The sequence below is a fragment of the Arachis hypogaea genome, chromosome 20, assembly GCF_003086295.3.
Source record: "Arachis hypogaea cultivar Tifrunner chromosome 20, arahy.Tifrunner.gnm2.J5K5, whole genome shotgun sequence".
Lineage (NCBI taxonomy): Eukaryota > Viridiplantae > Streptophyta > Magnoliopsida > Fabales > Fabaceae > Arachis > Arachis hypogaea.
The window spans coordinates 79,622,751-79,649,678 of record NC_092055.1 but is presented as its reverse complement, the minus strand read 5'-3'; the positions used below and the strand labels follow the sequence as shown (position 1 = coordinate 79,649,678).

The 26,928-nt window shown below is 39.6% G+C and overlaps 1 protein-coding gene and 1 non-coding gene across 2 annotated transcripts; one reads left to right on the top strand and one right to left on the bottom strand.

Annotated features, from left to right (window-relative positions):
* Window positions 1–221: 221 nt before the first annotated feature.
* On the top strand, window positions 222–328 carry LOC112787516 (small nucleolar RNA R71). Its single transcript, XR_003194926.1, has one exon. It is a non-coding gene; the product is annotated as a small nucleolar RNA R71 (small nucleolar RNA).
* Window positions 329–10,912: 10,584 nt separating this feature from the next.
* Window positions 10,913–11,929, bottom strand: LOC140183100 (uncharacterized). Its single transcript, XM_072231114.1, has one exon. The coding sequence runs from the start codon at window positions 11,927–11,929 to the stop codon at window positions 10,913–10,915; it is 1,017 nt and encodes a 338-aa protein (XP_072087215.1).
* Window positions 11,930–26,928: the final 14,999 nt, after the last annotated feature.

Below are 26,928 nucleotides of genomic sequence, written 5' to 3'. Positions count from 1 at the left end.
GGGTCAGGATTGCATCCATCTGGTTTAATTCCAAGACTCCCCCTGTTGTTGCTCTTGTCTGAGGCATAAAAATACTCATTGTCAGCCACTGTTTCTATAAAATCAATAGATTCTTCAATGATCTTCTTCTTGTTAAGGGAACCTCTAGATGAGTGGTCTACAGCTTTTTTTGATTCACAATTCATCCCTTTATAAAAGATATGAAGTTGCACCCACTCATTAAACATATCAGGGGGCATTTCCTTGTCAAATCTTTGAATCTCTCCCAGGCTTCATAAATAGTCTCACCATCCTGTTGTTTGAATGTCTGCACTTCCATTCTCAGCTTGTTTACTTTTTGTAGAGGGTAGAACCTTGTTAAGAATTTATTCACTACATCCTCCCAAGTTGTCAAGCTTTCTTTTGGAAATGATTCCAGCCATTTTGAAGCTTTGTCCCTCAAAGAAAATGGAAACAGTAGCAATCTATAGGTGTCAGGATGAACACCATTAGATTTAGCCGTGTCACATATCCTTTGGAATTTAGTGAGATGCTCATTAGGGTCCTCTTGGGCACTTCCTCCAAAAGAACAGTTGTTTTGGACTAGAGTTATGAGCTGAGGCTTCAATCAAAATTATTAGCATGGATAGTTGGCTTTTGAATGCTGCTACCACAGTTTCCTGGGTTTGGATTGATGTATGATCCCAGAACTCTCCTCTCTTGTCCAGCAGGGTTGGCTGCACCTCTTCTGGCATGATTATTCACCTCTCCTTCATGATGGTTTTCCATATCATCCTCCATGGTTATATCTAAGTCTTCTTCCTTTTCTTCTGCACCAACAACACTCTTTCCTCTTGCTTCCCTTCTTAATCTCAGGAATGTTCTTTCCGGTTCACTGTGAAAGGAGGTTGAAACCTCTCTTCTACCTGTCATACAAGTAGCACAACGAGCAGCAACCAGCAAATGAAGGATTCACAATTAATGAAAAAGTATGGTTAGAGCAATTGAGGAAATTAATCAAACAGTTAATGAGTTAGTGGGTTAGTTTTGTTGGAAAGTAAAGCAGTAAAGAGAAATTAAAAAAAAATAACTAAAAATTGCAGAGAACATAAATGAACAACTGGAATTAAAATTCAATTAATCAAAAGAAAAGAAATGTGCTCAATCTAGTTATCCTCCAATTTAATAATTTTCAATACGAAACCAATCCCCGGCGACGGCACCATAAACTTGATTCACTCGAAAACTGTCTCACAACAATTTTCTACCGGCAAGTGTACCAGATTGTCGTCAAGTAAAAACTCACTGTAGAGTGAGGTCGAATGCCACAGGGATTGGTTGGTTGATCAATGTTAATTGGAGAATTGTGCTAGTTGAGCGAAATCAGATTTGGTTGAGCATAGCATAATGTAAATTTGGCGGGAAACTTAAATTGCAAGAAATTAAATGACAGAAGCATAAATTGCATGAAATTAAATGGGAATGGGAATTCAGCATGAAATTAAAGAACTGAATATAAAAAAATGGGTAAGTTCAGAAGTGGGAGTTCATTGGGGTCAGGAGATGTGATAATTCTCCGGATCAAGTTCATTTTCATCTCTTCCTCAATCAATGCATTCATTGATCTTCTTGGCAATATTAGGTGATTAGATCCCAATTTCTTGGCAATCTAATCTCTCTAAGCATGAACAATTGCCCAATTCCTTGATTTAACTGCTCATGGGAAGAGATGAAGATCGGTCACTAATTCTACCACATAAATTCATAGATCAAAGTATTGGTAGGAAAGCATTTCTAATCCAATGTGAGAAAGCATTTCTAGCATGATCTCCTCATTCCGCTTCCAAGGTTCAGAGGAGATCTAATTATGAATAGCTTCTTTCCCAAGACAACTATCCAGTTGGATGAAGAACGAAAGCTTTCTATCAAAATCAAGAGAAAAGAAAGAAGAAGATGAATGAAAACTAATATTGATCCATTGAATTACACAAGGCTCCCTAACCCAATGAAAGGGTTTAGTTGTTCATAGCTCTCAAAATGAAAAATGGAATTGAAAGGTACATTCTGAATTAAAATGAACCGAAAAGTAAAAAGTGAAGTGAAAGTTCTCTCTAACTTAAATTTTAAGCTATTTATACACTTTCTTCCATTGATCTTCAATCTCTGAATTGGGCTTTTGGCCTTGATGGAATTGGGTTGAAATGGCTCCAATTGGTTTCCCCTGCTGTTGAGAAGAGATCTGTTTGAATTGCAAGTTCTGGTGCTTCAAGTTGGAGTCAACGTTTGAAGGCCAACGTTGACTCAAACGCTTTTCTTAAAAACCAGATAAATTTGCTGTCGTTGGTGTTTGACTCAACGTTGGAGTACCAACGTTCTTCTACCCACGCGAACGCGTGCCTTGCGCGTCCGCGCCTATGGGGTCAGAATGCACATCCATGCGTACACGTGCTGCACGCGTGCGTGTGGATGCAAAAATCCCATTTCCAGATTTCAAAACATGTAGAAGAGCGTTGGCCTCAGTATTGGACTGGCAACGTTCCCTCCAATGTTGGCCAACCCACGCATGCGCGTGCTGTACGCGTGTGCGAAAATCTCAAAAGTTAGGCCCACGCTTACGCGACATGGATGCGTACGCGTCGTTGCGCATTTTCAAATTCAGACTTTGGAGATTACAATTGCGCACGTTGGCCACCAACGTTGGAGGTAGCGTTTGGGTCCAACGTTACCCATCCATGCGTACGCGTCAACTACGCGGCGCGTGGATTGCCAGAATTTCCAATGCGTACAGAAAGCTCATTTATTCACAATGTTGGGGGTAACGTTGGCTGGCTAACGTTCCCTCCAATGTGAGCACCAGCAAATTACGCAGAGAATTACTCTGCCTCCCTTTCAACATTTGAGGCAACGTTGGTGGTCCAACTTGGCCACCAACGTTGCTTCTTCTTCATCTTTTCTAGGATCCTTCTTCAACTTTCTTCTATGCCTTTCTTCACCTGTCATCAACCAATACATGCATCAAAGCTTTGCTAAAGTCATAATAATTCTTATCATTCTTAGCACACAAGTAATTATAGCATAATTCTCATGAAATTGCATCAAATTAACCATGGTTAGGTGATTATAGGCATGCATGAATTTTTATCCCAATTCCTTACTTATAACTCAAGAAAGTGCATAAAACATATTAAAAACAAAGAAAAAGGGTAGTGAAACTAGCCTAAGATGCCCTGGCATCACACAGCTTCTATGAAATTGCTCAGCACGTTTTCACTAAAAAATCACGTGCCGGCACCGACGCGTACGCGTACAGCACGCGTGTGCGTCCCTGGGTTTTCACGATCTACGCACAAGCGTCAAGCACGCGTGCGCGTCCATGAGGTTTTGGCCCAGCCGTGCGAATGCGCCGGCTTCTAGCTTTGGCTTCCGCGTGCCGATCTAGTAGCCCGCATCCACACGTACGCGTAAGATGCGCGTCGCTGCTCAAACTCCCAAGCTTCATTTCCCATGCTCCTTCCTTTCATGCATGCTTTCTTTCTCTCTTCTAAGCCATCCTTACCCTATAACTTCTGAAATCACTTAACAAACGGATCACGGTATCGAATGGTAATAGGAGAGGATTCAAATATGGCATATTTAGTGCAAAAGAAGCATGTTTTCATCCATGAAGCAAAATCGAGAAGGAAACACAAAACCATACATTTTCTATGAATAAGTGTGAAGGAACATTGATAAAAACCCTCAAAATCCATACTAGTTAAACCTTAAAAACGGGGTTTATCAACCTCCCCACACTTAGATCAAGCATGTCCTCATGCTTAAAAGAAAGCCAAAGACCAAAGAATCACAAGAGAATAGGATTTATAAGATGCAATCTACCTATATGAATGCAACTAAAATGAATGCTACTATCTACTTGGTTAAAAGCAAACCAATCCTCTAAGAACATATACAAGCATGCAGGGCAAAATGATAAACAATATATGAACTCTACCAATTCCAATTATCAAAGTGAAGTGCGCATAACTTGCATGAAGAATGCTCGTGAGAGCCGGGAACAAGGAATTGAGCCTCGAACCCTCACCGGAAGTGTTTACACTCTATCCGCTCGGTGTATAGGGTTGATCACTCAATTCTCCTCTATTTCATGCTTTCCAAAATTCGTTCTTCCTCTAACAATCAACATTTATTCTATGCATGCATACACATATCATGAGTGCTTTTCTTAGGTTGTAATGGGGCTAGGGTCAAGGTAGGGATATATATATACGAATAAGTAGGCTAAAATTTGAATCTTTGATTAACCTAAGCGTCCCACCTAACCTATATATAACCTATACATTTAAGTGCTAACCCAACTATCCATTCCTTACTTTTCCACATACTCATGTATTCTTCTTTGTTCACTACACATATGCATTGATTGTTATTGAATCCTACTTTAGGGCATTTTGTCCCCTTTTTCTTTCTTTTTTTCTTTTGCTTTTTCTTTTCTTTCTATATATATATTTTTTCTTTTCATTGTTCCTTTTTCTTTTCTTTTTGTTTTCCTATTTTCGCTTTTTCTTTCTTTTTTTTGATGTACTTATATACAAAAGACCAATGCATATAGTTTACATATACAATAGACACATGAGTATGTACCCACTCCCCAATATTTTCCATAAAAAACAAAAACATGTTCTTACCTCAACCAATGTCCCCCGTTTCCCACACTTGAGTGACACACATACTAGCCTAAGCTAATCAGAGATTCAAATACGGACATTTATAGTTTTCCGCCTTAAGCTTGTAATGTGCTAAAATTAAGAACAAGTGGGTTAAGCGTAGGCTCAAATTTGGCTAACAAAGGTTATTGTGGGGTAAGGCTTTTTGGATAAGTGGCTAAGCGAAATGATGGCCTTAATCACATACATTCATTCATACACACAATAATGGATATATAGAGTCAAGCAAATCAAGGATTACAATGATAGAAGGAGAACAATGCACACAAGAAGGAAGATAAGTGGTTATAAGATGTAACCACGCAATTGGCTCAAGTCTCACTTGCTTGTGTTCTCAACTCTAAAACCATGTTCCAAAATACATTCCTCAAGCAAGTTTAGCAACAAAAATTTTTCAAATTGGTAGGGTTGCCCAAAAATTTTAGTTTCTTGGGAAGAGAATCATTACACTAAACAAGTAGACCTAATAAGAAATAACTAATCATGCAAAAGGCGTCCAAAAGAAAAACCTAACCATGAAATCTATCCTAATTACCTAAAGAAAATCAAGGTTTATTTGGGTGTTACCTACGGAGACCGGTCGAACGACCTCCCCAAACTTAAGAATTAGCACTGTCCTCGGTACTATTGGTGAGGCGCAAGGGGCGATCGACCTTGGAGCATCCGTTATCCATTCCATCCATGATATCTTCGCTGAAGTTCGAGGTGGAAGTGGAAATCTCCGGTTCCTCCATAGGTGGGGTCACACAACTCAAAAGCTTCTTTATGTAAGCAAACCGACATTGGTTCCGCCGTTCGTATCGGTCCATCTTCTTATGGAGATCCTCAAGGAGTTGGTGGGATGATATAGGTGGTACAGATGAAGCGGTGGGAATGTCCACAAGAAGAGTTATGTCAAGGTTTCCGTTGTCTGCCGGAGGCTTGAGATACTTTCCGGTTGGGACGATATCGCCATCCACCGGAATTTGTGCCTTCCGGTCTTTAGTCTCCCGAGCGACCCCAGCAGCAGCAACTAATTTGGTCACCAAAGCCGAGAAGGGTAGGTTTCCTCTAGCATGGACACGACCCATGGCTTATCGAATGAGAAGAGGGACATTGACCGGCTTCTAGGTAAGTATGCACCAAACCAACAAGGCTAGCTCCACGGTGATAGATGACCCATGGGTGCTTGGAAGCACATAATGGGATAAAATTTGGGCCCATGCTTGGAAGCACGTGCATTAATGCCCTTGGGCCGGGGTCTCATTCTCCCTTGGATCCAAAATGCCCCTGGTATGGCAATTACCCGGAGAACGGCATCCCAATCGAAATTGAAACCAAATTCACAACGCTGCTTCAAGACCTCTTGGTAAGCGTCTATCCCATCCGGCAATGGTCTGGTCTTGAGTACTCCTTGAAATAGCTTCCTTTGAGACGGGAACTTGCTTCCAGCGCACACATACGGATGTGAGAGAAGGTGAGTGGTAGTTGGAGTAGAACTCCACCACCCATGAGAGGTTTGCCTCCTGCGGTCGTCTCATGAGAAATCCGCACTGTCGCCGCTCAATGCGGGATATCACAAACTGAACCACGTGAGCCGGAGGGTTGGAAAGAGGTTCAGGGTGATAGTTCCATTCAGTCACAAGGGGGAACATGAGCTCGCAATAATGGTTGGGAAACCTAGTAGACTCCCTCGTAGGGTTATCCTTCTCTTGTTCATCAATCTTAATGATGCTCCTCGCCTTCTAGAGGAGGGGTTTGGCGTTTGGTGCTTGGTACGCCTTAGTGGTGGATCTTTGAGGTGCCTTCAAAAATGCCACTTCCACGCGTACGCGTCACCCACGCGTACGCATCACTAGCCGAATTTTTTCCAACTTTTAAAACTATTGCAGGTGCTCTTGGGTGAAGAATGTAGCACCTCCCGTGCATGTATCGTACTGCGGGAGAACGTAGTGCTCTTCAAATGAGCGTAGCGCTGTCATGGGTTGGTGAAGGAGCGCTCCTTGCAAGAAACGCAGTGCCAGAGGTGCTCCCCTATTTCATCCTTTGTTGTGCTCCCCTGTTTCATCCTTTATTATTTTTTTTACCTGAAATTCAAGCAAAACTCATTTCAAAGAAATGTCCCAAAAATTCATCATATAGTTCATATAATTGCATCACTTGAATGAGATTTTACCAATTGTATGGTCCTTTTAGATAAGAGAAATATGTAAATGACGTAAGTCATCACAACACCAAACTTAAATTTTGCTTGTCCCCAAGCAAATCAATGTGAATTGTTCTAACTGATTGAAACTTGACCCTTAAGAGACTATATTCATAATTAAAGATATAGACTAAGTATCAAATCATGCATGAACTTTCTTATTGCTTTCATCTCAAGATGAACTTTCAAACCTTTGAGAGCCCTTTTAAGTGCCTGCTTTTAGAGCCCTTTCTATTGATTGTCACTTTGAAGTAGTAAGATTTGTTATTTTTCTTTGGATTTCTCTTCTCCTTTCATTTTTCTTTTGTTTTTTTGATTGACCACGACTCTAAGTGTTTTGTCTCAAGGTGACCCTTTAGGTTAAGCTTTCACTCAGCACTCCCAAACCAGTTGGTTTTAGGGTACTAGGTGTTGAAATACCCCTAAAAATTTACTTGCTCAGGTCTCTCTTCTTGACACATCTTCACCACAAGCATCTACTAGGATCTTGGCTCTTTGAGCTATTTGCTTCTTTTCTTTTATCCTAGTTGTTGATGCTCAGAGCCTTGGGTCTTGCTTACTACTTCTTGGTTCTATGGATATTAAAGGGTCATCCTTGGCATTTACTTGTTATGTCCTCTATGTCTAATTGTTCATTATGAATTACTTACTTCCAGATTTTTATTCATGATTCCATACTTGTTCCTCATCTCTTAATCTGAGTTAGCTCACTTGGGTCTTAGTCTCTTACTCTTGTTTTTCAACAACTCATCATTGACTCTTTATGGAAACAACAAATTTTACTGATGAAGTAAAAACTTAACAAAAGACATTTTCTTCCTCAAAATAAAAACTGGGAACTTAAAGGACTTATAGCAGAATTCTTAAACAAATAGTTGACTAAAAGGAACACTAAGTAGTAATTTTAGAAAGTAGATTTTCAACATGGGACTCACCAACCTTTCGCTCATTATGGTGCAGCTTCAATGTATAGATCCCTTCTTATGTTGGGGTGTCCTTTGGCTTCCAACAGCCTAGCCTCTTGAATGGTATTCATTTTGTATGTCTCTTGGACACCAAACTTAGGTTCTTTGCATCTAGTAACTGGCTCATGATGGTGGCCACACCAAACTTAAATTTTTGGCTTACTCTTAAAAATTAATCAAATTGCTATAAATCCAAAAATTAAGTGGGTTGGTGGCCACACCAAACTTAGTTCTTTAGCTAGCTTCTCAATATAATTAACATCATCATATAATGTAACATGCAAGATTGCACTTCCAGCAACTAGAAAAACTTTTGGAGTTCAAATCAAAGAAACTATCAACTAAACAACTAGTAACTGAACTGAAAATCAATCAACCAAAGTGACTTAAACATAAGCTACACTAGAAAGCTTGAAATTGAAAGGATATGAGTGTTGGGGTGCCTCCCAACTAGCACTTCTTTAACGTCACTAGCTTGATGGTTCTCCCTCTTCGGCTGAGGTTATGGTTCACTATTTGCTCATCCAGTGAGTCTCCTAAGTATTGCTTGAGTCTGTGGCCATTGACAGCGAAAGTCCTCTGAGTTTTCTCATCTATAAGCTCCACATAACCATAAGGAGAGACTTTGATAATTGTGAAGGGTCTAGACCATCTTGATTTTAGCTTCCCTGGAAAAAACTTGAGCCTTGAGTTGTACAACAGCACCTTTTGACCTTCAACAAACTCTCTTCTTGTCAGCTTTTGATCATGCCATTTCTTTGTTTTCTCTTTATAAATTTTAGCATTTTCATAAGCTTGCGTTCTGAATTCTTCTAACTCATTGAGTTGCAACAACCTTCTTTCTCCAGAAGCTTGATTATCAAAGTTCAACATCTTTAGAGCCCAAAATGCTCTATGTTCAAGCTCCACTGGTAGATGACAAGCTTTACCAAACACCAATCGGTATGGAGACATGCCAATAGGTGTCATAAAAGATGTTCTATAAGCTGATAATGCATCATCTAGCTTCTTGAACCAATCTTTTCTTGAGTTCCCAACAGTCTTCTCAAGGATTCTCTTGAGCTCTCTATTTGAAATTTCAACTTGACCATTGATTTGTGGATGGTATAGGGTTGCTACTTTATGTTTGACACCATATTTGAGGAGGAGTGTCTCAAGTTTTTTGTTGCAGAATTGAGTTCCTCCATCACTTATAAGAGCTCTTGGAACCCCAATCCGACTGAATATATTCTTCCTCAAGAAATTAATCACCACTTTGTTATCATTTGTTAGAGTAACTATGGCCTCGACCCATTTTGACACATAATCCACAGCCACCAATATGTAGTTGCTTGAGTATGAGGGTGGGAATGGTCCCATGAAATCAATCCCCAAACATCAAATAACTCCAACTCTATGATGAATCTCTGTGGCATTTCATTTTTCTTGGGTAGGTTGCCAGCTCTTTGACATTCATTGCACCTTGTCACAAACTCCTTTGCATCTTTGAATATTGTAGGCCAAAAGAATTCACATTGCAACACCTTGGCTGCAGTCATTTCTCCACTAAAATAGCCTCCATATGTAGAATCATGGCAGTGCCAAAGGACCTCTTGTCCTTCCTCAGATGCATCTCCTTAAAATCCCATCAGCACACCTCTTGAAGAGGTAAGGCTCATCCCAAATGTAGTGCTTGGCATCATTGATGAGCTTCCTTTTCAAGTGTTTGTTGATGTTGGAAGGTAGCTCTCCAATAGCTTTGAAATTGGCTATATCCGCAAACCGGGGGGCTTCTTAGATCATCATCAACTGCTCATCCAGAAAGCTCTCATTCACTACAAGGTTGTGTGCTTCATCTTCCTCATTTGGGATTCTTGATAGGTGGTCTGCCACCTTGTTCTTTGCCCCACTTCTATCCTTAATCTCAATATTAAACTCTTGGAGTAGCAAGATCCATCTTATCAATCTAGGCTTAAATTCTTGCTTGGTCAGTAAATATTTAAGAGCTGCATGCTCAATAAACACAATGACTTTAGAACCAATGAGATATGATCTAAACTTATCAAATGCAAAGACTATAGCAAGGAGTTCTTTTTTGTGGTGGTGTAGTTCCTTTGAGTCTCATTAAGAACCTTGCTAGCATAATAGATGACATGCACTAGCTTGTCTCTCCTCTATCCTAAAACAGCACCAATAGCAAAGTGTGATGCATCACACATCAATTCAAAAGGTAAATCCCAGCTAGGTGGTGCTATAATAGGTGCAGAGGAGAGTTTGCTTTCAAGCTCATCAAAGGCTTGCATACATTCTCTATCAAAGATAAAAGGTACTTTAGATACAAGCAAGTTACTTAAAAGTTTGGCAATATTTGAAAAGTCTCTAATGAACCTTCTATAAAACCCATCATGCCCCAAGAAACTTCTAATTTCTTTGACATTGCAAGGTGGGGGTAATTTCTCAATCACTTCCACCTTAGCCTTGTCCACCTCTATGCCTTTTTTAGAGATTTTGTGGCCAAGGACCACCCCTTCGGTGACCATAAAATGATACTTTTCCCAGTTCAAAACTAGGTTGGTCTCTTGGCATCTCTTTAGCACCAAAGCAAGGTGGTGCAAGCATTTAGAAAATGAATCACCAAATACAGAAAAATCATCCATAAAAACTTCAATAAACCTTTCAATCTTGTCAGAGAATATAGATAGCATGCACCTTTGGAATGTGGCAGGTGCATTGCACAATCCAAAGGGCATTCTCCTATATGCAAAGACAGCATAAGGGCAAGTAAAGGAAGTCTTTTCTTTGTTTTTAGAGTCCATTACAATCTGATTGTAGCCTGAGTATCCATCCAAGAAATAGTAGTATTTTGATCCATGAAGGGCAGAGGAAAATGGTCCTTTCTTGTGACTTCATTGAGCTTCCTATATTATATATATATATATATATATATATATATATATATATATATATATATATACGCACATGCGCCATCCAGTCACTGTTCTTGTTGGTATGAATTCATTTCTTTCATTTGACACAACAGTGATTCCTCCCTTCTTGGGGAATACTTGCACTGGGCTCACCTAAGGGCTGTCTGAGATTGGGTAGATCACCCCTGCTTGCCACAACTTCAGCACTTTTTTTTGCACCACTTCATTCATTGTTAGATTCAATCTTCTTTGTAGCTGGCTTAAGGGCTTGGCACCTTCCTCAAGAAGGATTTTATGCATGTACATTGAAGGGTTGATCCCCATTAAATCTGAAAGTGTCCATCCTATGGCATCCTTGTGTTGTCTTAGCACATTGATAAGCTCCTCTTCTTGTTCTTCACTCAAGCTTGAATTAATGATTACTAGATATGTGTTATTGTTACCCAAGTAGGAATACTTAAAGCTTGGAGGCAGGGTCTTCAGCTCCAACTTTGGTGCTTCCACTTCCTTCTTGCTTGCCTTATCTAGGCCTTCTATGATTTCTTGTAGTAGTTTAACACATGATGCTTGTTGATCTTGCTCCATTGCCTCTTTACATTGTTCTTCTTCTAGGACTCCTTGAACTAGCTTCTCCATTGTGTCCACCATCATGCATTCACCAATGGATTCCTTTGGGTAGCTTATTGCTTTGAAGACATTGAACACCATCTTTTCTTCATGCAGTCTTAAGACTAACTCTCCCTTTTGTACATCAATTATGGCCCCAATAGTAGCTAAAAATGGTCTTCCTAGTATGATTGATTTGTTAGCCTCTTCCTCCATATCAAGTACAACAAAATTAGCTGGGAAGATGAACTCCCCCACCTTGACCAATAAGTCCTCCATTACCCCATGAGAAAATTTGAATGTTCTATTAGCTAATTGAAGTGCCATTCTTGTTAGTTTGGCCTCTTCAATTCTCATTCTTTTCATCATGGCCAAGGACATGAGGTTAATGCTAGCTTCTAGATCATACAATGCTTTTTCAATGCTAATATCCCCTATGATGCAGGGGATTTGAAAGCTCCCAGGATCTTTCATCTCTTGGGGAAACTTCTTTTGTATGATGGTACTATATTCCTCTGTGAGCACTACAGTTTCCTTTTCTTCCCAATTTCTTTTCCTTGTCATGAGCTCCTTTAGAAACTTGGCATAAAGTGGCATTTGCTCTAATGCCTCAGCAGAAGGTATGTTAATTTGAACCTTCTTAAAGATCTCCAAGAACCTAGAAAACTGGCTATCCTTCCCATATTTTCTCAGCCTTTGTGGGTAGTGTGCTTTTGGTACATAGGGCTTGAAAACTTGCTTTGGTGGAGCTGGATCAGGTGTCTCTTCTTCCTTCTTAGTTTCTGAGTCATTTGCAGCTTCTTTTTCTTGCAAGTTATGGTTTGAGGAAATCTCCCCCACCACCTTCCCACTTCTTAGTGTGATGGCCTTGTATTTCCCTCTTGGATTGGCCATGGTATCACTGGAAAATATATGTGTAGGCATTGGTATTTGTTTAGACAAGCACCTTAGTTGTGATTCTAGTTTTAAAATTGCTGCCCCTTGGTTCGTTATGTTGGATCTGGCCTCCTCTTGGAATGCATCTATCTTTTTTTCAGCTTGCAATTGTGTCTCTTTAACCGTGGCAATACTGCCTGCCAATTATGACATAGCAGCCTCCAATCTTGCAAAGTTGTTGCTTTTATCACATGATTATGTGGCTGAGGATGATACATCTTGAGAATGGTTTTTGTATGGTTGTTAGGTGGAGTGGTAGGGTGCATTTTGTGAGTTATGGTAGGATCTATGGTTGCTTGATTGATGGATGGGGTTGTTGTATTAGTTAGAGTGGTATGGTTTGTGATGTTGGTTGTGGTTTTGTTGGTTTTTCCACACAAATTTTGGGTGATTTTTCCAACCTGGGTTGTATGTTTTGGTGTTGGGGTCATATTATGGTTTGGATGAGTTGTTAACATAGCTGGCTTGCTCTCATTCACACTCAACTTCTGGGGTATCTTCTTCTTGCATAGGTGCTTTAGCTTTGATAGCTGAGACTTGATTCTTCTCCATCTGCTTGGTTAGAGCTACTAGTTGAGCTGTGATCACCTTGTTTTGAGCTAGCAGAGCATCCATAGGTTTGAGCTCCATTACTCTCCTTCTTGGGTTTCTATCGGAGGCATAGAAGTACTCATTATTGGCCACAGTTTCTATGATGTCTATGGCCTCTTCAATTGTCTTCTTCTTATTGAGTGAGCCTCCTGAAGAGTGATCTAAAGTCTTCTTTGATTCTTGTGTCAACCCTTCATAGAAAATATGCAGTTGTACCCATTTATTGAACATGTCCGGAGGGCATTTTCTTGTCAATTTTTTGTATCTCTCCTATGCCTCATAGAGAGTTTCCCCATCTTGTTTTCTAAAGGTTTGCACCTCAGCTCTCAATCTGTTAACTCTTTAGGGAGGGTAGGATCTTGCCAAGAACTTGTTCACTACTTCTTCCCAAGTTGTCAAACTCTCCTTAGGAAATGATTCCAACCACTTTGATGCTTTATCCCTGAGAGAAAAAGGGAACAATAGTAGCTTATAGGTATCCGGGGAGACACCATTAGCCTTCCCTGTATCATAGATCTTCAAGAATGTGGTTAAATGTTAGTTGGGATCTTCCTATGCACTTCCTCTAAATGAGTAGTTGTTTTGAACAAGGGTGATGAGTTGAGGCTTTAACTCGAAATTGTTAGCATGAATGGTTGGTTTTAGAATGCTGCTTCTATAATTTCCTGGGTTTGGATTGATGTAAGAGCCTAGAACTCATCTCTTCTGCCCAACATGGTTACCAACACCTTCCCTAACTTGATTATGTATTTCCTCCTCCATAGTAACATCTAGATCTTCCTCCATTGCTTCCTCTCCAACTATTCCCTTGCTTCTTGCATCCTTCCTTGGTCTAAGGAAGGTCCTTTCAGGTTCACTATCAAAAGAGGATGAAGTTTCTCCTCTTCTACCTGTCATACATTCAGCAACAAACAGGCAAAAGACAAGTGAAGGAATCACTCTTGTTAAGACTTATGGTTAGAATGATTGGTGCAATTGATCAAACAGTTAGTAGATTAGTATGCTAAAATCGAAATATATACAATGAACAACAAAAATTCAAAAGCTAAAGGAAAAGAAGAAAATAAGAAAATGAAATTAAAGGAATTAGCAAGGTAAATAAAATATCTTAATCTAACTACCCATCAATTTAGTAATTGTAAATTTTAAACCAATCCCCAGCAACGGTGCCATAAAACTTGATGACCAGAATTCACTCACTATATAATGAATCCGTTCTTTGGCAAGCACACCAAAATATCGTCAAGTAATAACCCACTATGAGTGGGGTCGAATCCCACAGAGATTGGTAGATTGAGCAACTTTAATTAATGGGTGAATTAGTCAAGCTAAGCAATAGAGATTATTGAGTGCATAATTCTAAATTAGCAGAAATATAAATGACTTAAAAGTAAAAGAAAGCAATAAAGTGTAGAAAAGTAAATGACAAGAATGTAAAGTGCTGAAACATAAATGACTGAATAATAAATGGGGGATGGGTAATGATAGAAATTAAAGAAAGGCTATAAAGAATACGGAAGATAAGAATAGGGAAGATTCATTGGGATTAGGAGATGTCGCTCTCTTTGGATTAAATTTAGATCATCTCATCTTCAATCATGTAACTCATCAACCTCTTGGCAATCATGATTGATTGAACCCCAATTTCTTGGTAATTCAATCTCTCAAATCTTGATAATCATCCAATTTCTTGGTCTAATTGCTCATTTATGGGTTGAACAAAACCGTAGGCTAGGAAATCTTTGATTGGCGTTGTAAGTATAGTTCTAAGCCAACAAGTAATGCTCAAATCAAATAATAATTTTAATACAAAACATATAAACCGAAAGTAATTCAACCTCAGGTCGTTCTCCCTAGGAATGCAAATGAAATGGTTGTGGAGGCAAAAAGGGGTTTTGAATTCAAAAGATGAAAGATTGAAAGAAGTAAGCAATAAAAGAACAAAGCAATACTCAAAATTGGAATTCATGCAAGTAAGAAAGAAATGAGATCAAAACTAGTGAAAATGCTATAAATGCATAGAAAGCCTTGACTTGAGAATGAGAATCTAAGGAATCCTATCATTCCCATAACCACAACTATGGTAATTACCATGAGTCAATCTCGCTTAGTTAACCCCAAGCATCGAGGAGTAAGTCAAGCAAGCATAATTGACCTTAATCCATAAGTCCTGCCCAACTTACCAAACTAGTTGATAAGAGGCTAGCGTCAATGGAAACAAGAGTTAACTAACTACCCAAGAATTACCACTAAATATCGGACATTATGACTCTAGTATCCTAGGAACTCAAACCCCAAGCCAAGATGGGAAAATCTACTTAAATTCTAGAGTTGGCATTTTCACAAACACCTTATGTGCATAAAAGTAAAACATGGCAAATTGCAAAGTAAAATGGAAAACTATAACCAACTATCAACAAAACCAAATATAAACAAGCAATCAACCATAAAGAAAGCATGAAATAATAAATCCATCGATCAAAAATTCAAGAACTCAAAATTGTAAAAATTGACAAAGTGCTTGAACCAAAGGAAAGTGAAAGCAAAAGTGCTATAATTGAAGATAAAATTGAGAGTACTTACAATTAAAGAAGCAAAATCCAAAATCAAAGCTTGCTATAAAATGCTACAATAGAAATTGAAATGAAACCCTAAGAGAGCAATGCTACTCTACACTACTCCTACTCCTATGGAAGCTTTCTATACTACTACTACCTAATGAAAATTAAAACTATAACCTAATGTCTTCATATGTGTTGAATTCCCCTTCATATAGCACTCCAAAATCAGCATCCAAGCCTTCTAAAATGGCCCAAAAGGCTTCAGAAACGCGTTGAAACCACGTGCAGGGACCTATGCGGATGCATAGACGCGTGCGTCCGCACACTTGGTTGAATATCGACCTGTGCGTACGCAGAGGAGCTCGTTCACACGCATACTTTGCTGTGTGTGCTTTTCCTTGTTTTCTTCATGTTTTTCCTTTTGCACATGCTTTCTTCTACTTTTGGCCATTCATTCTTACCTCAAAGGCCTGAAATCACTCAACAAACCTGTCATGGTATCAAATGGAATAAAAGTGGAATTAAATTGCTCATTTCAAGCACAAAATTGTATGTTTTCACATTTAGGATCAAATTGGGGACAAAACACAAAGGTATACTATTTTGGTGCTTAAGTGTGAGTTCATGTGCTAGAAACCATCCAAATTGGGTCAAAATACATCATCAAATATGGACTCATCACTCATGATGAGAGATAAGCTTGGTCCCTTATTTTACCACACATCCTCATTGATCCAAATATTTGGATAGATTTCATGTCACCATATCCTATCCCAAAACCCAGATCTACTCAATGTGAGAAGGGATTTCAAGCATGGTTTCATGTTTTCCTTTCCAAGGTTCCCATGAAACCCAATTTGCATTCAACCTCTTTTTCAAGATGATTGAACACTAAGAAATAAGAACGAAATTCCTTCTAGCAAATCAAAGAGAAGACGAAGAGAATAAGAAATTCACTATCAATTAATCCATCAAGTACAATAGAGCTCCCTCCCCCAATGAGAGGGAAGTTAGCTACCCATAGCTTCAGGTACAAAACGGAAATTTAAACTGGAAAATAAAACTAAGTACAAAAGTGAAAGAAAAGTAAAAGTTCCCAAAAGTCTCCAGAAGCTAAAAGATCCAAAAAGTTCCTTTCTAATTCAAGGTACCACCTATTTATACAAATTTTTTGTGAGTCCTCAGGTGTACTTGCAAGATCTCAAAGTGGGCCTTTCACATTTTCAGTTAGTACAATCCATCTGGCTTAATATTTTGCTCCCAGGAGAGCGTAGCGCTCGTACACTCACGCGTGCACATCATATTCAGCACTCTCCAGGAGAGCGTAGCGTTCGCGCCAAGAGCACTCTCCCACGCGTACGCGTCCTCCACGCGTACGCGTTGCCTTTCAAAATACCACTTTCTCGCTGCCACTTTATCCATGCGTTTGCATGACCCTTCAAAAATGCCACTTCCACGCGTATGCATCACGCACGCGTACGCGTCACTAGCCAAATTTTCCCCAACTTTGAAAACTATCACAGGCGCTCTTGGGTGAAGAATGTAGCTCCTCCCGTGCATGTATAGTGCTGTAGGAGAACATAGCGCTCTTCAAACGAGCGTAGCGCTATCCTGGACTGGTGAAAGAGTACTCCTTGCAAAAAACGCAGTGCCAGAGGTGCTCCCCTATTTCATCATCTGTTGTGTTCCCGTATTTCATCCTTTGTTGTTCTTTTCACATGAAATTCAAGCAAAACTCATTTCAAAGCAATGTCCCATAAATTCATCATATAGTTCATATAATTGCATCACCTGAATAAGATTTTACCAATTCTATGGTCTTTTTAGATAAGAGAAAGAGGTAGATGACGTAAGTCATCATCCAGTCTCTGGTCAGTGTTGACCCTCTGCGTGTAAGAGTGATAGTCATCTTGGGATGGTAGCAAGTGAAGTATCTCCCTCATCTTCTCTGGACTAAACTCCATAATCGCCCCTCGGATGATGGTGCGTCAGTTCTTCGAATCCCGATTAATGCTAGTGGCATACTTGTAGGTCACCCAAACGTTGGCGTAGAACTCCTTGACCATAAGCACGCCCACGTCAGTCACGGGGTTGGTCAGAATTTACTAACCCTTCATCAAAATCTATTCCCGGATCTCTAGGTACTCCTCCAGCTGAAGATCAAAGCGGACTTCGAAGATCACCTTTTTTTTGCTCACTATCTCATGAAAGTGATCCTCGTGGGTCTTAGAGAAAAACCGAGTGAAATTAAATGGACCAGAGGCGATTGCCTTATCTTTCTTCTTCCTTGAAGATATTTTATGAAGAGATAGAGATAGTAGAATGGAAGATGGTAGCTGGAGGTGTGGGGAGAAGAGGTGAGGAAGTGGGTATTTGATGCACGAAAACTTGTCCTTTAACAAATCTCCCTCGACAAGTATACCAAATTATCGTCAAGTAAAAACTCACGATAGAGTGAGGTCGAATTCCACAGGGATTGATTGGTCAAGCAACTTTAATTGGAAAAATGTTCTAGTTGAGCTAAGCAGAAATTGGGTTGAGAATTGCAGGAAATTAAACGGCGGGAAAGTAAATTGCAGAAAATAAATGACGGAAGATAAATTGCAGAATCTTAAATGGGGAAGGGGAGTTTAGCATGAAAGTAAATAGCAGAAAGTAAAGAGAATGGGTAAGATCAGAAATGGGGAGTTCATTAGGCTTAGGAGATGTTGCATTCTCCGGATCAAGTTCATTTTCATCTCTTCCTCAATCAATGCATTCATTGATCTCCTTGGCAATCTTAAGTGATTGAATTCCAATTCCTTGGTAATTCAATCTCTCAAATCATATCAATAGCCAATTCCTTGGTCTAATTGCTCATGAGAAGAGATGAAGTGTGGTCACTAATTATACCACATGTATTTCCAAATCAAATTATTGGGAGAATTATATGTCACCATATCCACCCAAACCCCAATTTGGTCCAACATGAGAAAGCAATTCTAGCATGATCTCTTCATTCCTCTTCCAAGGTTCAGAAGAGATCCAAGTATGAATAGCTTCTTTTGCAAGATAACTACTCAATTGGATGAAGATTGAAAGCTTTCTAGCAAAATCAAGAGAAAAGAAAGAAGAAGGATAATGAAAACTATTATTGATCCATCAAATTACAACAGACCTCCCTAACCTAATGAAAGGGGTTTAGTTGTTCATAGCTCTGGGAATGAAAAGCATAGATGGAGAGTACATTCTGAGAATTAAACTAAAAGTTGCAGAGAAAGTAAAATACAGAGAGTAATTCTAATAATGCCAAAAGCTCCTCTTTCTAGTTCAAAGTTCTCCCTATTTATACTATTCTTTTGATCTTCTAGTTGGCTCTTCAAGTCTTGGATATGGGCCTTTGGATCTTGAGTTGAAGCAGTTATCTTCTTCAGTGGGCTTAGCTTTACTTGCAGAGAGAAAGTGTGAAGTAGGCAGGGATTCTAGCTTAGGACGTTAGTGGCGTTAACGTTAAGTGAAAGTGTGGGTTCGAGAACGTTAGTGACAATCACCTTTTTCATTAACGTTCCTAACCCAAAGTAGTCCACGTTAACTTCAACGTTAGTGGCACTAACGTGACCACTAACATTGACCCTTGGCCCTTCGCAAACGTTACTGAGGTTTACCTTTTTCAATAACGTTGAGAGTATTCCTTTCTCCCTACGTTAGAGTTCACGTTAGAATAGTTAATGTGGCCTTTAACGTAGGCTTGCCAAATCTTCGAGAGCATTAGTGACACTCACCTTTGTCACTAACGCTTCAGAACGCCCCTACTTCCCACGTTAGAGTTCACGTTAACTAAGTTAACGTGACTTCTAACGTGGTATTTATAGCCATCTCCATCGTTAGTGACAAAGGTGAGTGTCACTAACGTTGGCTCATCATCCCTCTTCTCCACGTTAGCTTCCACGTTAATGTAATTAACGTGGCAACTAATGTGGCTCATAGTGGCTCAATCCAACATTAGTGACAAAGGTGAGTGTCACTAACGTTGGTGATTCTTGCTCCCTCTACGTTAGAGTCCACGTTAACTAAGTTAACGTGGCTCTTAACGTGGCCAATTGCCCCTTTTGGAACGTTAGTGGCACTTACTTTTACCACTAACGTTGGAGTTCTACTTCTCTTCCACGTTAGCTTCCACGTTAACATAGTTAACGTGGCAACTAACGTGGGCTATGATGGCTCACGAAGGCGTTATTGGCAATCACTTTTCTCATTAACGTTGCAAGCTAGCCTTCATTCTACGTTAGTGATCACGTTAGCTAGACTAATGTGGCTGCTAACGTGGTTCTTCCTTGCTTCCTTTATCCTGAAATCAAGCAATATACTGCATCAAAGCTTTGATCCAAGTTATGAGACATGTATCATCTAATTTGTCATTCAATTCATGCATAATTCTCATGAATTGATATAAAAATCACAATGTTAGCTTGAATCAAGATGTAAGTGAAATTTTACCCAAAACTTGCTTATTTCCTAAGAAAGTGCATGAAACTACCCTAAAACCATAAAGAAAAGGTCAGTGAAACTGGCCAAAATGCCCTGGCATCAGTATTTATAGAGGTGGGGGCGTTAGGGTTCGGTTCTAGGGGGTAAGGGTGGGAGGAAAATGAAATTTGAATGTGGTTAATGGGAAAGATAGATTGATGGGATTGAAGATCGGTGATTAGGTGAAGTGGGGGTGAGTTGAAAGATGTATGGGATTTGATAGGTTGATGGGAGGTTATTTTGAGAATTAGAGTGGATGAATGTGGATCGAATAGTGGAGGGAAAGAGAGAAGGAGTAGGTTGAATGGTCAAAGTGGGTGGGGGTTGGGGATTTAACCATTGGTTAAACTCCTTCCTTCAGATTCAAAACTGACGTGCCTGGCGCTAAACGCCAGCCTTGGCGTTTAACGCTAGTAATGACACTCTTTTTTTTTTTAACTTGGGACAAGCCATGTGTGGCGCTAAATGCTCTGCTGGCATTTTGCGCCCTTGGTGGGGGTAAAAAAGAATCCTTCATGGGCGTTAAATGCCAGGGCATTTAACGCTAGTCTCTACTTTCCTTCTTGGGCGTTAAACGCCCTCCTGGCATTTAACACCACTTCTTGTTGTTCCAGGGTGTTCTATTCTTCCTTCTGAGTTCTCCTGTCCCTGTTTTAAACACTGTGCATGATCACAAACAAAATTAAACCAAGGAAAACTATGAAAAACAATAAAAAATAAATGAAACTCAAACTAAAATAAAAACAAAGGATACTCTTGGTTGGGTTTCCTCCCCACAAGCGCTTCTTTACCATCACTAGCTTGATGGTCAGCTCCTCTAAGGAGGAGGATCATAGGGGCTTAGGTTCTCACCCCTCATTATGAACTTCTTTCTTGTGCTATCATGTATCAACTCAATGTGCTCAAGAGAAAGGATCATGTTCACTGTATGAGGTAGGACTAGACTTTTAGTGAACACCACTTTCATCCCAGGTGAGATATCTTTAGTGGGAGTCTTCTTGTTCCTTCAGCCCTTAGGTACCTTCTTCTTGGGACCTCCGCTCTGCTTGGTGGGTGATGAATTTCCAACACCAAACTTAGATTTGATGTCAGGGGGAATTGTATTGGTTCCAACCAAAGGAGGAGGGTTAAACAATGAACTCTGCATGCAGGTACCTGATAAGCCACTATTTTATGGTATATTTTGGATTGAATTGAGTGGATTTTTTCAACTATTCTCACAGTATCCATATAAATTGCATGTTTTTGATATTCCTTCCTAATTTTGTGCTAAGAAAGAAAGCATGCTCCAAAGCTTAAAATTGCAAATTTTTAATCCTCTTTCATTACCATTCAATGCCATTATATGTGCATTAAGTGATTTTAGATTTTATAGGATAGGAATGGCATAGAGGATGGAAAAGGAGCATGCAAAAGTTGGAAGAACACAAGAAATTAAGGATTTAAGAAGTTAGAATCGACGCGTACGCATGGCTGAAGCGTGTGTTTAAGAACCATGACTAAATAACCGCCTAATTAGTTAATTAATATTGCCCAAATTAGGTTTCGAAAATTTAAAGTGAGAATTTGAGGATTTAAATATGATTTTTGGACTTAGTAGGTTTTTCTAAGTCAGAAAATGTATTTTCTGCGAAAAATTACGAACCGGCAACTGAACCGGTCAGACCGGTTCAAATCTTCCCGGTACTGTGTGAGAAATAGTGAAAACAATCAAAAACCTTAGAAAAATATTAGAAATAGAAAACTGGGCGTTAATTTTAAAGGTTTGGCTCAAAGTTGGGCCGAACGGGCTAAAAACACTAATGGGTTGGACCGGACCCAAGTTGGGCCCAAGCCCAACATATATAAGCAGTTAAATGAACCCCCCTTCAGCCACATAAACAACAAAACACAGCTGAAGTGAGGTTGAAGAAGAGAGTGTGGGTTCCATTAAAACACTATTCACCTACAACTTCAATCTGCGATATCTCGAGCTACAGTGCTCCAATTCGCGTGCCGTCAGTGATGCACGGAAACTTGTCTCTCAACAAATCTCCATTCGGCAAGTATACCAAATTGTCGTCAAGTAATAACTCACAAAAGAGTGAGGTCGAATCCCACAGAGATTAACAGATTAAGAAATCAATGGTTGATTAATTATCCTAGTTAGACGAATCATATTGGAGTGATAAGCAACAAGGGAATGTAAATTGCATGAATGTAAAGAAAGCAATAAAGTGCAGAAAAGTAAAATGGCAAGAAAAGTAAATGTAAGAAATAAAAATAAAATGAACATTGGGATCAAGAGATATTGCAACCCTCCGGATCATGTTCATTCTCATCTCTTCCTCAATCAATGCATTCATTGATCTCCTTGGCAATCTTAAATGATCGAATTCCAATTTCTTGGTAATTCAATCTCTCAATTCTTGATCAATAGCCAATTCCTTGGTCAATTGCTCATGAGAAGAGATGAAGTATGGTCACTGATTATACCACATGCATTTCCAAATCAAAGTATTGGTTGGATTATAGTCACCATACCTATCCAAACCCCAATTTGGTCCAACATGAGAAAGCATTTCTAGCATGATCTCTTCATTCCTCTTCCAAGGTTCCGAAGAGATCCAAGTATGAATAGCTTCTTTTCCAAGACAACTATCCAATTGGATGAAGATTGAAAACTTTCTAGTAAAATCAAGAGAAAAGAAAGAAGAAGAAGAATAAAAATTGAAATTGATCCATTGAATCACAATAGAGCTCTCTAACCCAATGAAAAAAGTTAGTTGATCATTGATCTACCAAAATAGAAAAGAAAGAAAGTGTAGAAAAGTAAAGATGAAGATTGAAACTAAAATTAAAACTTCAAAATTTATAACTGAAAAGTACAAAGAAAACGAAACTACTCCTAAGGAAGAAAAGAAGAGAAAAGGAAGAAGAGTGTAGGAGGGGAGGGGTCCGAAGACCCACCCCCCTTGGAGTGTGCCAATTCACAGAAGTTCAAATTGGTCTTCACTCTCTCCCCTTCCTTTAATTCTCCGTTCTAGAATCTCCCTCGAATGTAAAAACTAAGGTCTTTATATAGGCTCTCCTAAATTACAAAATGAAATTAAAAATAAATTACAATGAAATGAAAATTTCTATTCTAGATGCTTCTTGTGGCCTTGATTGGTTGACACTTGCGGGCTTGCTTGCTTGAGCTTTGAAGTGGACTTGAGAGAGAAGTGAATCAAATTGAGGTCCAAGATGACTTAGCATTATTGCTGCCGTTAGCCATACTAACGCTACAAGTGTGGCGTTAGTGCTAAAGTTAGTGTGGCTAACGTCACACTTGCTACCCAGTTGGTGTTTTGGGGCTTAAAAGATGCCTCTGGTTTGTGCTCCAATTTCATGCCCACTATAGAGTATTAGATATCGTTGGAAAGTTCTAAATGTCAGCTTTCTAATGCAACTAAAATCACCTCAATTGGACCTCTGTAACTCAAGTTATGCTCCTTTGAAGTGGACAAGGTCGCTGGCATAGTCGCTAGCGTTACTGGAAAACGTGAGTCACAATAACGTTAGCGATCAGGGGATGAATATTGCCAGTTTCTGAAGCTCAAACTTAATGTCCACCCCATACTATTATATATTGTTGGAAAGCCCTGGATGTCTACTTTCCAATGCCTTTAGAATCGCATCATTCGGAGCTCTAAAACTCGAGTTATACGTCTTGGAAGGTGAAGAGGTCAGCTGGCCTTACTACAGGTTGATACCATGTTCATCTTTGCACTTTCGGGGCAGCTTTTCTCCCTCAAATTTAGTGTCCACCATGTAGTGCTATATATGCTTGGAAAGCTCTGGAATCCTACTTTCCAATGCCATTGGAATCACCTCATTTAGAGCTTTGTGGCTCAAGTTATTCTTGTTTGAAGAAGGCATGGTCAGGCTGTTGGGTGAGATTTTTGCCTACGTTAATGTCCATGTTAACTACACTAACGTGGCCATTAACGTGGGTCTTCCTTTGCTTCGCAAACGTTAGTGGCACTCACCTTTTCCACTAACATTGGCGTTTCCCTTCCATCCACGTTAGTTCCCACGTTAATGTAACTAACGTGGAAGCAAACGTGGGTCTTCTAGCCTTCGCAAACGTTAGTGGCACTCACCTTTTCCACTAACGTTGGCATTTCCCTTTCCTTCTTCAAAGTTAATGCCATTAACTTTCTCACTAACATTGGGGCTTCTCTTTTCTTCCACGTTAGTGCCCACGTTAGTGAAGCTAACGGGGTTGCTAACGTGGGTCTTCTTGCCTTTTGCTAACGTTAGTGGTGTTAACGTTCTCACTAGCTTTCCAAGCTTTCCTTCCTTCCACTTTAATGGCCACGTTAGTGGCGCTAACGTAGCCACTAACGTGGCTCTTCTCTGCTTCTTTTGGTCTAAAATCAAGCAAACAAAGTGTATCAAAGTAACAGACAAGATAAACTTTACTATACTAAGTGTGCTAATAATGCTCAAAATCATACTTTCACTTAGTGTGATCTATTTCATCATATTTACCATGTATATTAACTAAAATTCACCTATGCTTGAGTTTTTGTTTCATGCAGAGATTTTTCATGCTTTTGCTCCTTTATCAGCAGAAATTGTATGAAAACTGAATTAAAATCTACTGAAAAAGCATAGAAAAATAAGCCATGATGCCCTGGCAGCGGCTACACAAAGCTCTCGTCGAGCCCATAACTTCTAGGTAAGCCTTGTGGTAAGTTTCTCGAGATTATCTGTCCAGTTTCCTGCCCTAAGAATTTCGAATTTTTGGGTTTGGAATTAAGTGAGATTTTGTGATTTTGGGGTGTTTAGGTACACTCTAGCATTTGATTACCATTGGGCTTGGCTTCCAAAACTGTTGGGCAAGGTAAGAGGTCTTGAACTCTTGTGAAATTTTAATTATGATGAGCCCTAGGTTGATTAGTTATGATTTGTGTGTATATAGCTTGATTATTGTGAGTTTTGGAAGCCTTTGGAATTGAGTTGATGCTTGTTGGAGTTGATTGGTAACTTGGATTATGGTTGAAAGCTCAACTTGTGCTCATTTTGGGTTTTTGGCATATTGGGAATCGGCTAAGGTATGTTTTTCGTTTCCTCTATGTAATTTATAATATTCATGGACACTTAGGCTAGTGACCCATAGGATAGGATTGGATTGTATTGACTGTTTGGTAGGTTAAGATATGGTGAATGATGAATGATGAATTGATGAGCTTTGGCTATGTTGATGAAAGTGTTGTATGATAATGTATGATGATTTGATGATTTGGAATGTTGATAAATTGCAATGTTGATATTGGTAGCATGATATTGGAGATTTAGCTTGAAATTGATTATAATGATGGTTGGTAAGGGTAAATTGATATTTGATTGATGTATTGGTGGAAATATGAGTGTATTAACTTGTATTTGGTAATGAGAATTGATGATCTCATAAGGTGGAGGGATGAATTGAGGAATGGAAAATGGTAAGGTTTGATGTGGGATGCAGTTAAAGTGGTTTTGGTTGGTTCGAATTGTGAAAATTGGGAAATTTGTAGCTTTTGAACTTTTGGTAAAATAAAAATTTTAGTGAACTTCCATGAATCATATGTTGAGCTACCTTGCTTGAAATTCAATACTTTTTATACCAAATGATAGATGATTGAAAAAGCTTTAAAATGGTTTAAGTTTTGTGGAAATCCGATTTTGGTAGAGGAAGATATGATTGTGGGAAGTTTGGTGTCAAAATTTGAAATTCTGCAAAGTTGCAGAATTTTGTGATTTCTGGTATGTGCGCACGCGCAGCCTTGTGCGCATGTACACCACTGTGAAAATTTAAACCTGTGCACAGGCACAGCCCTATGCGTACGCACAGCCCTATGCGTACGCACAGCCCTGTGCGCACTCACATGATGGGGAAGGCTTCCTGTTTAGAGCGCTAGCACAGCTTGTGCGCAGACATAACCAATGGAGTTTTACAACCTGTGCGCACGCACATGTTGGGAAAGGCAGTCTGTTGAGGCTGCTAGCACACCTTGTGCGAGCGAACAGAATTGCAAACTTTGGTGCCTGTGCGTATGCACATGTTTTGAAGTTTTCTCTGGGCGTGCGCACGCACACCCCTGTGCGTACGCACATGCCCTGTTTTTCAAACTTAAACTTTGTTTTCAACTATTTCACCTTCACAGCAAGCTTGTAAGCTTCTGTGACACCATTTTAAGATTTTTGGGCTTATTTTCGGGCATTGAAACATAGGAAAGGTCTTAGGAGAATTTATTTGGTATTTCTTTGAAAAGTTAGAGAACGGAGGCTAGGTTTCTGGTGTATTGAGGATGGATTTGGGGGACTGAGAAGGGCGAAAGCTGTATGAATTGAGAAAGTGACGAACTAATGAGTTCTGAATGGAAATGTTGAATTTGACAGTGGTTGAGATGAGTCAAGGACTCAGAAAAAGATGATGGATCCATGATATACTGAAAATGTTTTCTGAAAAACCACTGATGTATCATTTTATACTGAGATTGTTGAGACGCTATGGGCCCGGCAGGGACGGTGGTTAATCCCGCTTATGTTGATATGTGAGGTATGTGGAAAGAGTATCCCGCTCGCATCCCTTCGGGTCAATAGACTGTGCAGGCACAAAATCCTGGATGGTGATCCGAGCACCATATCCCGGGGGTTCCCAATGATGACTCCGAAGGGCGACATCTCCATGGAGATGTGTCGGGTTGGCAGTTGAACTGACAATGTGATATCACAGCCAATAGGACAGGCATTCATCATGTGCATCTTCTAATTGCTTGTTTGCTTTGCCGACTTGTAATTGTATGCCTAAATTGTATAACATGTCTACTTGCTTACTTGAATTACTTTCCTTATATGCTTCTACTTGTGTTTTACTTGCATTGATATTACTTGTGCTTTCTACTGGGATTGAGGAGGTCCGGAAGGCGGTGACGATGGGATCGCATGGAGGATAGGTTG